We start from the raw sequence: 14,658 nt of genomic DNA, 5'->3' as shown, positions 1-14,658 counted from the left end.
TTTAATGGAGTTTGCGGCTGTCAATTTTCTTGGCAGAAAGTTTAGATAGATGAGACAGTAGTCCACATCATTGTCAGATGGTAGAGCTACCTTAAGGGGACCTCCCCTTAAGGGTTCCCATCGCGGGAGTCAAAAAAATTGATTTCTTTTTTATTGTACTTTTTGAAAGCTATATATATGTAGAATATGTCTGTATAACGATTTTTTGATCCGAAGAATATTTTTGATTTTATAGAGTCTTGAACTCACCGGCGTCCCGAGCACTAAGTAACAAATGTCAGGCAAATCAAATCAATTTTTAAAAATTTTGCAAATCTGACCTCAGAATCGTAAAGAGCGACCCTAAATACCTATAGATATTTATCATATACGCAAATTGAACAAAGAATTGCAAAGAATACAATTATTATTATTACAATTATTTTTCAAACTGGTGGGCATCGTAGCGTCTAAACTATTTAATCAACCAACTTCGGGTTTGTGGCCTATTAAAGGTGACTAAATTCTACTGGGGTTATACCTATAATATGATAAAATTGTTAACAATAGAGATTTTTACAAGAGGTCAAATATGGAAAAATAATGCAAAAACGGAGTTTTTTTAAAAATGTGTCCGCCATTTTGTCATTTTGTTAACTTTTTAACTATTTTATAGGTATAACCTATTCTTTAGGATGTCACCTTTATAAAAAATTTTGTGTTTTTGTTTTAGACTAAAAATTGCGCAGTGTAGAATGCCCACCGTTTTCCCTATTTAAAAAACATTATTTTCTAGATGCGCCATATTGGCCGCCATTTTGCATCTTTTTGAAAATGAAATATATGTTGTAAAAGTTCAAGAATGTATCTTTATTTAGAAAAAAACTACATCGCTAAGTCATAGTCGTTCTTCGCAAAAAATTGTCAAAGTTTGTGCTTATTTTGGCCTCCGCAATGAGAACCTCCCCTTAACATAAAGGTGCCCACAACCGGGAATGACAGTCATTTTTTAAAAAGACCAACACATTTTGTGATGCAGGATTTTGGTTAAACACGAAGGTAAATCACAAAATATAATGACAACACTGCAAAAAAAATTAAACCCTTTTTTCTGAACGAATTAACACTCATATGTTGCTCTTCGAAAACAATACAAAATTACTTTTCTATTTATTTAATGCAAATTTTCTTCATTATGCTCACAGCTATTACACAAATGCATATATTTGTTTCGTTATCAATAAGAAAAGTCCGTATTGTCAACGAACACGACTTGCAATACTTAGATCAGTAAAGTCTGCTTGCCGTCGAAGTTTACGTAGGGGTGCCCACAACCGGCGCACTTCCCCTAGAATTTGTCTTAGAGTTTACTTAATTCTTTAATTGTTTTAAATAAAAATTAATGTTATAACATTTTACTTGAACCAAATAAAATTTATTTGAAACGAAATAATTAGTTTGCTCTGAGTCAGATATTCCTTTTTTCTGAGAATAAATAAGTAAATAATGTAATTAGTGAATAATTGAATAGTAAATTAGTAAATATTTGAATAGTAAATTAGTAAATAATTCAATACCACATTAGTAAATAATGTAATAGTAAATGTTTTATTAACAGTTCCAAAAGGAATTTTCTCCCTAATATATTTAAATATATTTAAATATTTATTGATAATGTAAAAATTCAATAATCCAAAAATTAAAAATCAATGCTGATTATAATTTCTTAAATATTTCATTTTTGTTAAATAGGTGGAAGTTGAACGAACAGAAGAGGATCTGGATGAATCGTCAACAGTTCGTGAAGTACCAAATGAATCAGTTGTAAATGAATTGCCAGCTTCTCCAGTATCTCCAAATATTAAACCATTAAAAACAGCAGACCATCAGAGAAAAGGTCTTCCCGCTTTTATTTGGGTAATTGGTGAGTAAAATATCCACTAAAAATTACTTTCTTTATTTTTTTAAATTCCCTACTGGAAGTAAAAAGATAGAAAGAGATACATTTTTTTCTATCCCTTTGAAATAGCTACTTTGCATACCCAAAATACTATGCCTTTTTATCTCCAAATTTCTATCTCTTTTTATATCCAATAGATATTAGGGGATAATAGGATATAAAAAGAGATAGAAATTTGGAGATAAAAAGGCACAATATTTTGGGTCTCTTTTTATAACTGCATTGATTAATATCTATCACTTCTTTATCCCTGATAACCATATGTTTGGTAATACCTACACGGAGAAAAATGGTGCTGAGTTTCTAGTAAAAGTTCCTATGGAATAGTAATAATTCTACTTTTATATTAAAAATTACTATTCATAGTAAAATGTACTTCGCATGAAGTAAAAATTACTATTTCTGGTAGTAAAAATTACTAATAGTAATTATTACAGTAGTCACGTTTAAAAATTGCTTTAAGAATTTTAATTTTTACATCGTCATTGTAAATTTTATAAAATTTTGTATTACTTTTTACATTCGATATGTTGTAAATATTACTTGTAGAAATTCTAATAATTAATACTGCGGAAAATAAAGATTGCTTCTGCAAGAAGCAACTTTTACTATTGCAGAACAAACTTTTTACTCGTAAAAGTAGTAATCCGTACCACTACTGTTACACACCTATGTGTGTGATCACGTCACTACTGTCATGCGCAGCGACCGTAACCTGACGTCAAAGTGATCCAACCACGAGTTTACTAATGGTCCCGTAAAAAGTGTTCATTCTTCGAACCTGAAAAATTACGACTCGTTTGTCGAAATTTTGCCAAATGACTTGCGAATTGAAAATTTGTTAGTTACTTCTTGGATCTCTTTTAGTGGAGAAGTAGTAAAGCCAGGAATGATTTTAGTTCATTTTAACGAAGATGAACCAGAGTTTTACTATATTCATCACTTAATCACAAATAAAGTCGATGATTTAAATGTGATTGTTAGCACCATTGAATGTTATTTTCATGACCACTTTCAGGCGTACAAAGTTACTAGATGTGACTCCAAATTCAGTTTATTTAAATGGGAAAATGTATCTCAAGCAAAAATCACGTACATGACACGCCTTGGAAATAGTCAAGAGTACATTGCCAAAAAATGGTTTTAATTTAACATTTTCTATTTTGTATTTTATAGTTTGTATATATCTTATATTGATTATGTCGCAAATGTGCAATATAATACTCATTAAGTGTACTTTTTGTTATACAACAACAATATTTTCAATAAACTTATAAACAAAGAAAAATGTTTAGTTAACTTATTTAATTTTTAATTCCTATATGCATTTTAATTATTTATTAATTTCCAAAGTATGCAATTCATGTATAATCACTTAATAATTAGTTAATTAATTTTTAATGAATTACTAATTAATTAATAAAAAATATATAAAGAAATAAAATCATTAACATTATAATCTAATAATTTAAATAAGTAATTTTAAATTAATAATACTGTTTATTATTATTATTATCATAAATGTTTATATTTTAATTCAGTAACTTATCTAAATAAATATAATTTATGATTCACTTTATCGAAAAGAGATATATGCGGGTAACACGAAATTTTCTCCATAGCGATTGCGTAGCCGAGAGGCTTAGTATAAATGCGTGCGATTTTAGGTTGCGTTAGATATAAGTTAGGTAGGGTTCGAAACTGTATAGATGTTAAGATTTTCCGATATGTTAAGTTGTTAATTGTAAGTATGAATGTGAAAAAAAAGTAAAACTTATGAATAATGAATAATAATACACATGCACAGTGTTAATTACTTGAAAAAATATTTTTTGAACGCACTGATTATTTTATTTTAATTTATTAAAATAAAACGAGACAATATAGCTCTCTACATCAGCATTTTTTTTCGTCACGGCGTGGACAGACGCGCAGGCGCGCCGGCATTCGTTTCGCCCGTCGGTGTGAGGCGCGTCATTGTGTGGGTACGGATTACTACTTTTACGAGTAAAAATCTTTACCGAAATAGTAATAATTGCTCTGATTCGTAATAAAAGTTGCTTCGCTCAGAGTATTAATTGCTCGGGACATTTTAAATATTACTCGGCTTTTAATAAAATTTAGATTCCTTGAAGTAAATTATACTTTTTCAAAAAAGTAAAAATCGTTTGAATACGAAGCAAAAGTTACTATTTTTCGAGCAGTTTCAAAATTACTACTTAAAAGTAGTAATTTTTCGTCGAAAATAGTATAATTATTACTATTTATTTTTCTCCGTGTATATGTGACCTGGACAGTGAAAAGGGACCTTACGTGCGAAAACAAGTTTTCGAGAAAACAGCAGTTAAAGTTTAACTTACTCTCTAAATCTGAATAAGTGAAATTTCACTTATTTTAAGTGAATATTCACTTATTCCATGTTTCAAAACTCTTCCACGTAGAATAAGTGAATATTCACACATGAAATAAGTGAATTATATTCACTTATGACCGACAGATTAGCTCAGTCGGATAGATGCCTCGCTTGGCGGTCGTTTAAGGACCAAGGGTATAGTACCCTTGGTTCGCGCCCATTTGGCTTGGTATTTTTCCGGCACGTGAGATAATCTGAGCGGGAGGTTTGACGTCGAGGTATAATGATGTGCACCGTCGATTATTGTCCGGTACACACCATTAGAACTCGACTGTCGATAAACCGGTTGTACTCAGGAGAGGTTTTCTACAGTTTCCCTCTCCACTGGCGAGAAAACCCATTAGACGGGTGGTCCAGGCAAATGCGAGTACTCCTAATTTTCAAGTCGCTCTGTAGGCGCAAAACTTAGTATTAGGAAAATGTATATAAGAAATATTATGTAAGAGAAAATGTAAACACACTTGTATAGCTAGAGAAGCTTAAGACGGGTGTATAAACCAAATAAATAAAAATACATAAAAAAATATTCACTTATGAATAAGTGAATATTCAATTATGAGATAAGTGAATACTCAGACATTAAGAAGTGAATGTAAATAAATAATCAGGATCAATATTATATAAAAAAAATATTTATTTACTATCAACTATTTAACACTCTCTTCTCTTCTCATTATCAGTCTGAAACTTATAAACATATCAATTTTTCAACTTTTTTAAGCTAAATTCCCAAACGGCCACCCATCCTAATATTAACTGCAAGCAATGTCGCTTAACTTTTATGATCAACGAGAAACACTACAATGCCACTTAATAAGTTGCCTTATACTCATAGAAAATTATTGGGTGATACTTATAAAGAGTTAGTTTATTGGGTTCTACTTTAACGTTTTGTTTAAGATTTCTCTTATTATATATGTATATAAATACTTAGTAAATAAAAAGTTAGTTATTAGATTACTGTTAATATAATATTTAACTGAATATTTTTTAAAAAATTTATTAAATTTTAAATGACAATTTTTATAATTAAATAAAATAAAAAATTTCTAATATATTAACTAAAATGATAAAAACATTGTTTTTAAACATTTAAAAGTTGGTATAAATAATAAATTGTAATATAATGCGCAGATGAATTTCTTTTTAACTAAATATTTCACTTATACATAAGTGGGGATTTCACTTATTGATAAGTGAAGACAAGTTCACACATAAAAAAGTGAATATTTCACTTATGTATAAGTAGATTCTACTTATTAATAAGTGAGAAAAAGGTTCACACATGAAAAAAGTGAAAATTTCACTTATTCAGATTTAGAGAGTAATAAGGTTTTAGAGGTCGCTGATTACGAATATGATATCAAATTTGAATTTTAACTGTTGACAGTTGTGAAAGAAACTGTCAACTTTTCTAAATAATAAAAACTTATCGTCTTCGTTATTTTAATTTGTATAATAACAAAAAATCAGTTTTTTCGTATTTTTACTCTTGTTTCTTTTAACTTTAAAATTTTTTTTTAAACTTCTAATCAACTTATGATTTTTTGGTTTTCACCATCTTAAAGAGCGTTTCAAACCCTATCCGAATCAACAAAAAAGTAAAAAATTATTTTTTGACACGTAAGGTCCCTTTTCATAGACCAGGTCACATATACTTTCATCTCTTTTTATTTCTCTTTGCTGCAAATTTTTATTCTTTTTAATATATAAAGAATTAATTAACCAATATTATTAACAATATTAAAGACTTTCAATTGAATTTAAAAAATATTAAAAATATTTTTAGAGTTTTTGTACTTTTATTTATTATAAATAATTTGATTTGTTATAATAAATCAAATTATTTATGTATTTGTTATGAAATTATTATTTATTGTTTAAATCTATATTTCATTTCACATTATTAACTAACGTTATAGACATAACACTTAAAACTAAATTTGAAAAATCTCGCACGCATGAGGGCTCGAACCCTGAACCTTCGGGACGCAAGTCAGATACGCATATTGCACAGTCACACTAGCTTGGAAAATATTTTTCTTGAACTACCCTTTAAATTTCGGGACTGTATTGGTCTCTTCTTATCTCTTACTCTATCACTTTTTATCTCTCAGTTGATCTCCTTATTAAAGTTTTATAATTTCTCTTTATTTACCATGAAATCGTCAAATAAAAAAATTATTGGGATAAAAGAAGAAAAGGCCTTTTTAAATCGAATTGGAAAGAAATAGACTGATACAGAATCGAGGGAATAAAAAGAGAAAGGTATGGCATTAGAATAAAGTTAGGATAAAAAAGAAAGAAAGTGAATAGTACAATAATCAATAGAGATAAAACGAAGGTTATAAAAAGAGATTGAGCAACGGCAGGTTATAGAAAAGATTGAATTGAATCAAGGGTGATAGACTAAGATTAAAACCAAGGTGTAATGGTGATGAGTGAGTACTAAGATTAAAATGTGGATAAAGAGAGAGAAGTAAAAGACGACGCCCCCCGTCAATATAGTATTTATTCGAACGCCAGTGCAATAAAGCGTTAATTCAAAAATTGTGCTATATGGTGTCTATTCAATTGTTTGTCCAACATAGTCTTAATTCACATTGATTTTAAAAAAGTGTTAATTTAATTTTTAAAAGTCCATATGCTGCTTATATTCAAACAATTGTGCAATATAATTTTATCAATTCATTGTAATTTTTTTTTACAAAATATTATCGAAAAATGAAAAATATTGAAGATCTGTCATTTAGAATTAAAATTTAAATTTATACCCTTTAATTAACTCAACGTGAATTGAGATTATAATACACAAACAAATGTATTACACATAAACAAATACACACACATACCATATAGCACAATTTTCTGAATTAACGCTTTATTGCACTGGCGTTCGAATAAATACTATATTGACGGGGAGCGTCGATAGAATAAAAAGGATTGAAGGGTATAAAACAAAGGTTATTTAGAAAGATAAGGAAAAAAGTAAATACTAAGATTCGAATTGGGTTAGAAAGAGAATGAAGTAAGTAGTAGAAGGATAAAAACAGATAAAGTAAGGGTTATTAGAAGAGATTAATAAGGAAGATGAGATAAAAAAGAGATTCAGGGGATTTAAGAAGGAAAAGCCTGCACGGAGAAAAATAAATAGTAATAATTATACTATTTTCGACGAAAAATTACTACTTTTAAGTAGTAATTTTGAAACTGCTCGAAAAATAGTAACTTTTGCTTCGTATTCAAACGATTTTTACTTTTTTGAAAAAGTATAATTTACTTCAAGGAATCTAAATTTTATTAAAAGCCGAGTAATATTTAAAATGTCCCGAGCAATTAATACTCTGAGCGAAGCAACTTTTATTACGAATCAGAGCAATTATTACTATTTCGGTAAAGATTTTTACTCGTAAAAGTAGTAATCCGTACCCACACAATGACGCGCCTCACACCGACGGGCGAAACGAATGCCGGCGCGCCTGCGCGTCTGTCCACGCCGTGACGAAAAAAAATGCTGATGTAGAGAGCTATATTGTCTCGTTTTATTTTAATAAATTAAAATAAAATAATCAGTGCGTTCAAAAAATATTTTTTCAAGTAATTAACACTGTGCATGTGTATTATTATTCATTATTCATAAGTTTTACTTTTTTTTCACATTCATACTTACAATTAACAACTTAACATATCGGAAAATCTTAACATCTATACAGTTTCGAACCCTACCTAACTTATATCTAACGCAACCTAAAATCGCACGCATTTATACTAAGCCTCTCGGCTACGCAATCGCTATGGAGAAAATTTCGTGTTACCCGCATATATCTCTTCGATAAAGTGAATCATAAATTATATTTATTTAGATAAGTTACTGAATTAAAATATAAACATTTATGATAATAATAATAATAAACAGTATTATTAATTTAAAATTACTTATTTAAATTATTAGATTATAATGTTAATGATTTTATTTCTTTATATATTTTTTATTAATTAATTAGTAATTCATTAAAAATTAATTAACTAATTATTAAGTGATTATACATGAATTGCATACTTTGGAAATTAATAAATAATTAAAATGCATATAGGAATTAAAAATTAAATAAGTTAACTAAACATTTTTCTTTGTTTATAAGTTTATTGAAAATATTGTTGTTGTATAACAAAAAGTACACTTAATGAGTATTATATTGCACATTTGCGACATAATCAATATAAGATATATACAAACTATAAAATACAAAATAGAAAATGTTAAATTAAAACCATTTTTTGGCAATGTACTCTTGACTATTTCCAAGGCGTGTCATGTACGTGATTTTTGCTTGAGATACATTTTCCCATTTAAATAAACTGAATTTGGAGTCACATCTAGTAACTTTGTACGCCTGAAAGTGGTCATGAAAATAACATTCAATGGTGCTAACAATCACATTTAAATCATCGACTTTATTTGTGATTAAGTGATGAATATAGTAAAACTCTGGTTCATCTTCGTTAAAATGAACTAAAATCATTCCTGGCTTTACTACTTCTCCACTAAAAGAGATCCAAGAAGTAACTAACAAATTTTCAATTCGCAAGTCATTTGGCAAAATTTCGACAAACGAGTCGTAATTTTTCAGGTTCGAAGAATGAACACTTTTTACGGGACCATTAGTAAACTCGTGGTTGGATCACTTTGACGTCAGGTTACGGTCGCTGCGCATGACAGTAGTGACGTGATCACACACATAGGTGTGTAACAGTAGTGGTACGGATTACTACTTTTACGAGTAAAAAGTTTGTTCTGCAATAGTAAAAGTTGCTTCTTGCAGAAGCAATCTTTATTTTCCGCAGTATTAATTATTAGAATTTCTACAAGTAATATTTACAACATATCGAATGTAAAAAGTAATACAAAATTTTATAAAATTTACAATGACGATGTAAAAATTAAAATTCTTAAAGCAATTTTTAAACGTGACTACTGTAATAATTACTATTAGTAATTTTTACTACCAGAAATAGTAATTTTTACTTCATGCGAAGTACATTTTACTATGAATAGTAATTTTTAATATAAAAGTAGAATTATTACTATTCCATAGGAACTTTTACTAGAAACTCAGCTCCATTTTTCTCCGTGTGGGATAAAAGCAAGGGCATAAACAGAGATCAGTGTGTTCTTAGATTAAAGTAGCAATAAAAAGAGAAGAAAGCAGATAGGGAAAGTGTGCAATAGTGCAGTTCTGAACAGTGCAGTCATTAGTGAGTTGAGTAGACAAGGGGTTTCGGGAGGCAAAGGGAATCTGTGACGTCAAATACAGTGCCATGCTGTCCCCCATTTGATTATTTAGTATCATTTATAGTGGTGCCCGGTATTTAGTAGTGGGGGACCCTTACTTGACACGGACCTGAATGTTTTAGTTTTTGCTTGCTTCGAACAGTGCACAATATTCCGAGGCGCAGTAATTCTTCCCAAAAGACATTTGCTCGAATGGACATTTGATCGAACGGCATTTGATCGAATAGACATTTGATCGAATGGACATTTGCTAGAAAAGATATTTGATCGAAAAGTTATTTGATCGAATGGACATTTGCTCGAAAAGACATTTGATCGAATAGACATTTGATCGAAAAGTCATTTGATCGAATGGACATTTGCTCGAAAAGACATTTGATCGAATGGACATTTGCTCGAAAAGACATTTGATCGAATGGACATTTGCTCGAAAGGGCATTTGATCGAATAGACATTTGATCGAAAAGTCATTTGATCAAATGTCTTTTCGATCAAATGTCCATTCGAGCAAATGTCTTTTGGGAAGAATTACTGCGCCTCAATATTCCCGATGACTGCACTATTGAAAGATCCTACTGTATTTTTATTTTAATTATTATATTTATTATTACTTATTTATCTATTATACATTTATTTTAATTTTAATTTGCTATATTCTTTTTGTACTTTGTTTTAATTGTTTTTATATTTTTTTAAAGGATTATTTCTTTTGAAAAATTGCTAATGGGTGTAATTTTTTTTTATTAAAATTAAGATTGTAATAATATATGTAGGTATAATTTTAATTTAATAATTAAAAATTCCCTTTATAAAATTGATGAAAAATTGAAACAGGTGGTCCAGGGAGTAACAAAGCAACATTATGTGATCAAGCAATGAAAAATTCGCAAGGTTGGGCTCACGTTAGTATTGGTGATTTATTAAGGTCAATGACGTCGACTAATGTGACAGTTCATGATGCCATTATCGCTGGCGAAATGGTTCCTCAAGATATTGTCATGCAACTTGTTGAACAGCAAGTGCTCTTAAATCGTGATACAGACGGAATTATTCTGAGTGGATTCCCGAGAAATTTTGACCAAGTCGATGAATTTGAAAACAAGGTATTAATTAAATCATTCAATTCATTCAATGAAAACGAAAATCATTATAAAATTATTAATTAACTATAATAATCTTCGTATTTCATTCTTTCATTCTGTCTGTCCACACTTTGAAGTTAGTTTTTATGTAGGGTAAAGTGCGGATAGATGCCCCCTTTCTCAGATCTCCATTATGAAAGAAACTATATTTATGGATTATTAGTTTTTTTATACCTATTGACCATAACAATGTTACTATAAAGTTCCAATACGCTGGCACCCCGGGGTTATTAGTTATAATAATGTAAAAATTTCAGATTGCTGAAAATGTACAAAAATTTTCAAACCGCTGGACAAAATTCCTTATTACAAGAATCAAGGATATTTAACACGTAAGAATAAAAAAAAATATCAATTATTTTCATGTTTCAAATTAATCAAAGAAACATATTAGATCGGCGTTTTCTATTTTTTATACTAATTATTGTACTAAATGATAATAACTTACCGCGGGTGGCGTCTTACCCACCCAGGTGGGATATATGGCCAAATGAAGACCTTCTGTATTTTCGTTCTGATTAATTTATTATTTATTGTAGGTATTTGGTCCTTAATGATTATGTTAATGATAAATAGTAATAGTGTGTAAAAAGCGAATAGTCAATTAAAAATATTAATTAATGTAGGAAATTATTTGCTGATTAAGAATTTTAATTAAGGAAGATTTCGACTATATCAGCAATTAGTGACATCTATTAGACGTCAATTGAACTCTTTGGTTTAGAGTCAGGTGTTATTCTTAAGATAATTATTCCGATATGGTTGTCGGTTAATAATTATATTTTTGAAAAAAAATGCATGGTGCATTGGTAGGCGTTAGTCCCGCGAAAGGCAGCTATTAACTGGGGTTCGAGTCCTCACAGATGCACAGTGCAGTCGTTCACGCAGCTTATTTTTTCAGATCAAAAATTAAATTCAAAAATATAATTATTTACCGACAACCATATCGGAATAATTATCTTAAGAATAACACCTGACTCTAAACCAAAGAGTTCAATTGACGTCTAATAGATGTCACTAATTGCTGATATAGTCGAAATCTTCCTTAATTAAAAATATTAATATTTGTTGAATTTAAATTTTCGAAATTTTCGAATTGGGGGGCATCTATCCGCACTTTACCCTATATGTTTTTTTTTAATATTATTTGACAAATCGAAAATAAGCAGGTATTGTTTCATGATTAATGATAAAATAATATTTCAAATTAGAAAATTAAAAAAAATTATGATTAATAAATGAAAAATATAGGGGAGACTTGGGCTAAATGTTAAATTTTGCAAAAATGTTTTTTAGGCAATAAATCCGCTTAGATGCAAATATATACTTACATCTGAAAAAAATGTAATTGAATCAAGAAAAGTTTACTTCTATTGAATAGGGACAATTCCATTACTGTTTTGCATTAAGAAAATTATATTCTTGTCATAGAATACTTGGTAGGAGAGTACATGTCCTTGATCCAAGAACATATGGAATTCGATCAAGAAATTAATCAACATGTTAGAAATGTAGAATATATGAAGTCAAGATCATTTATAATCAAGAAAACATTTTCTTGATTTGAAAAAAATTTATAGATTTTAATCAAAAAAATATTTTCTCAATACCAGTGAATATTTACTTGAATTGTCCCCCCCTTAACCCAATCCCATCACTTCTAATTCTTAGGTCAAACATTTTTATTATTTAATCAACATTTATATTTTTTATTTAAATAATTAAATAATTTTCATTTTACAATTAAATTAAATTTAAATAAAATGAAATTTTATTTCTTTCTAGTTCGTAAATATGACCCCCAATCAGGTTCGCAACAATTTTTCACAAATCTAAAATTGGAAATTTAAATGTGTACCGAATTTTAGCCCGATAGGTGACGATATGTAGAAGTTCGGTATGGGGACAGGGTCATTTTTTTGACATTTTTTCTAAAAAATTAAATTTAATTCCTTTCTAGTTCGTAAATATGACCCCCAATCAGGTTCGCAAGAATTGTCCACAAATCTACAATTAGAAATCTAAATGCGTACCGAATTTTAGCCCAATAGGTTACGATATGTAGAAGCTAGGTAGGAGTTTCGCTTTGGCAGTCGAATGAGTCAGACATGTTTTGCGTTGCTCGAGCTCGCATAGTTTGAAGTTTCTATTAGTGGACCCTTTTTGTGATAAAGAAATTTTTTATGTGTTCAGTTTTCTCTCCCAGGTGTTCGTATAAGTGTAAAGTAAAGTGCATTTATACTTTAGTTCTATAAAAAAGGAATCATGCCGAGAGATGAAGAGGACAGTGAAAAGTTACAGCAAATTTTAGAAACAGTTAAGGCATTGACTGCCTCGAATGGAAAGATTCAGAGAGATGTTGATACGATAAAATCATCTCAAGCACTTCATCTGGAAAGAGTCGATGCTGTTGAGAAAAAAGTTGAGGAAATTAATAGAAAATTATTTGATAAGGAAAATGCTGATCGAACAAATAATATTTTATTGTTTGGAGTCACCGAGAAAGTAAACCCAGAACACACACTTGTAACAGAGGTTACACATATATTTGAGAAGGTCGGAGTTTGTGTACCTGATCTTTGTATATTAACAGCGTATCGCTTGGGAAAGTACACACAAGGAAAAACAAGACCAATAATAATAAAATTTTTGGCAACAAGATGGAAGAATCAACTCTTTGGAAAAATTTCGGAATTCAAGAAATTAAATCTTGGTATCTCAAATGATCTATTACGTGAGGAAAGAGCAAAACGCAAAACACTTGTCAAGGTGAAAGAATTTCTTATACAAGGAGGTCATGAAGTCCGAATTAAAGGATCCAGAATTGACAAAGATAATATTTTGCTTAGTGAAGCCGAGCTGCAAACTGTCTTACGAGAGGTTGAAAATAAGAAGGAATTTGGAGGTGAATCTGGAGATGAAATCTTAAAGGGTACTTCATCACAACAGCCAGCGCCTGTAATTTCGGACAAAGAAAAGAAGAAAAACACTGTAAAATCTAAGAATAATGGATCACTGGAGAATTTTGTGACGATGGGAAACACAGTCAAAAAGTCGGAAGTGCATAGCAGGAAGGGGTCAACAAGTTCTTTGGAAGTGACCCAAGATCTGAGGAGCGGTGAACCACGTAGTACGAGAAGCAAAAGGACCTAGCAACTAACAAACGAAAATGGATTTATAGAAGCCAGTATAAGAATAATATTTTGGAATCAACGAGGATTTAAAAACTACAAGGACATCGAGGGACATGTGCAGCAGTCGGACATCTTATGCTTCGTAGAAACTTGGATAATGTCTCCGGGAGTGTCTTCATTGTCATGTAGTTATCTTTCGGATTACAGGTTGATTTATTCATTTGCTTTAAGGGACTTCAAGATCGGAAGACCAAAGGGAGGTATTATTTTAGCTTTTAATAAAAAATTATATAAACATGAATTATTGAAAATTTCAGCAGAATTGTTATCAGTTAGAATCATTTCAAAAACAGTTGAGCTTATAATAATTGTATTGTACTTATCGCCTTTATCCCCCCTTTGCTCTTCTCTAGAGGAATTAAGTGTAGCTGCGCAAGAGGCTGTTGCTCGGTACCCCCAATGCCCGATACTAATAGGTGGGGATTTTAACTCAAGAGTAGGAGAGTTAGGGTGCGATCTCATGTGAGCAGAATACGTCGACCGAAAGCAGAAAATTATGAGAGTGAAAAGAACAACAATATCTACCTATCTCTTTTGCACTCATGATTTTCTGCTTTCGGTCGACGTATTCTGCTCACATGGGATTGCACCCTTAGGCTCTTTGACAAATGATATAATCACAGAAGGTATAAAGCTGAATTGTAATAGAAGCTCTGCTGATATATTGGTAAATGGAA

General features: G+C 30.1%; 1 protein-coding gene across 1 annotated transcript in view; it reads left to right on the top strand.

Moving 5' to 3' along the window:
* The window catches only part of LOC122508867 (adenylate kinase isoenzyme 5), a 254,215-nt gene that overhangs the window by 170,581 nt on the left and 68,976 nt on the right, over positions 1–14,658 (top strand). Inside the window, exons 9-10 of the mRNA XM_043622465.1 lie at positions 1,732–1,903; positions 10,480–10,748. Of these exons, the coding sequence (XP_043478400.1) occupies positions 1,732–1,903; positions 10,480–10,748 (441 nt within the window). The remainder of the gene's footprint in view (positions 1–1,731; positions 1,904–10,479; positions 10,749–14,658) is intronic.

The sequence above is a fragment of the Leptopilina heterotoma genome, unplaced genomic scaffold, assembly GCF_015476425.1.
Source record: "Leptopilina heterotoma isolate Lh14 unplaced genomic scaffold, ASM1547642v1 Lhet_58, whole genome shotgun sequence".
Lineage (NCBI taxonomy): Eukaryota > Metazoa > Arthropoda > Insecta > Hymenoptera > Figitidae > Leptopilina > Leptopilina heterotoma.
The sequence above is the reverse complement of the archived record's forward strand: the minus strand, read 5'-3'. Positions and strand labels throughout refer to the sequence as shown.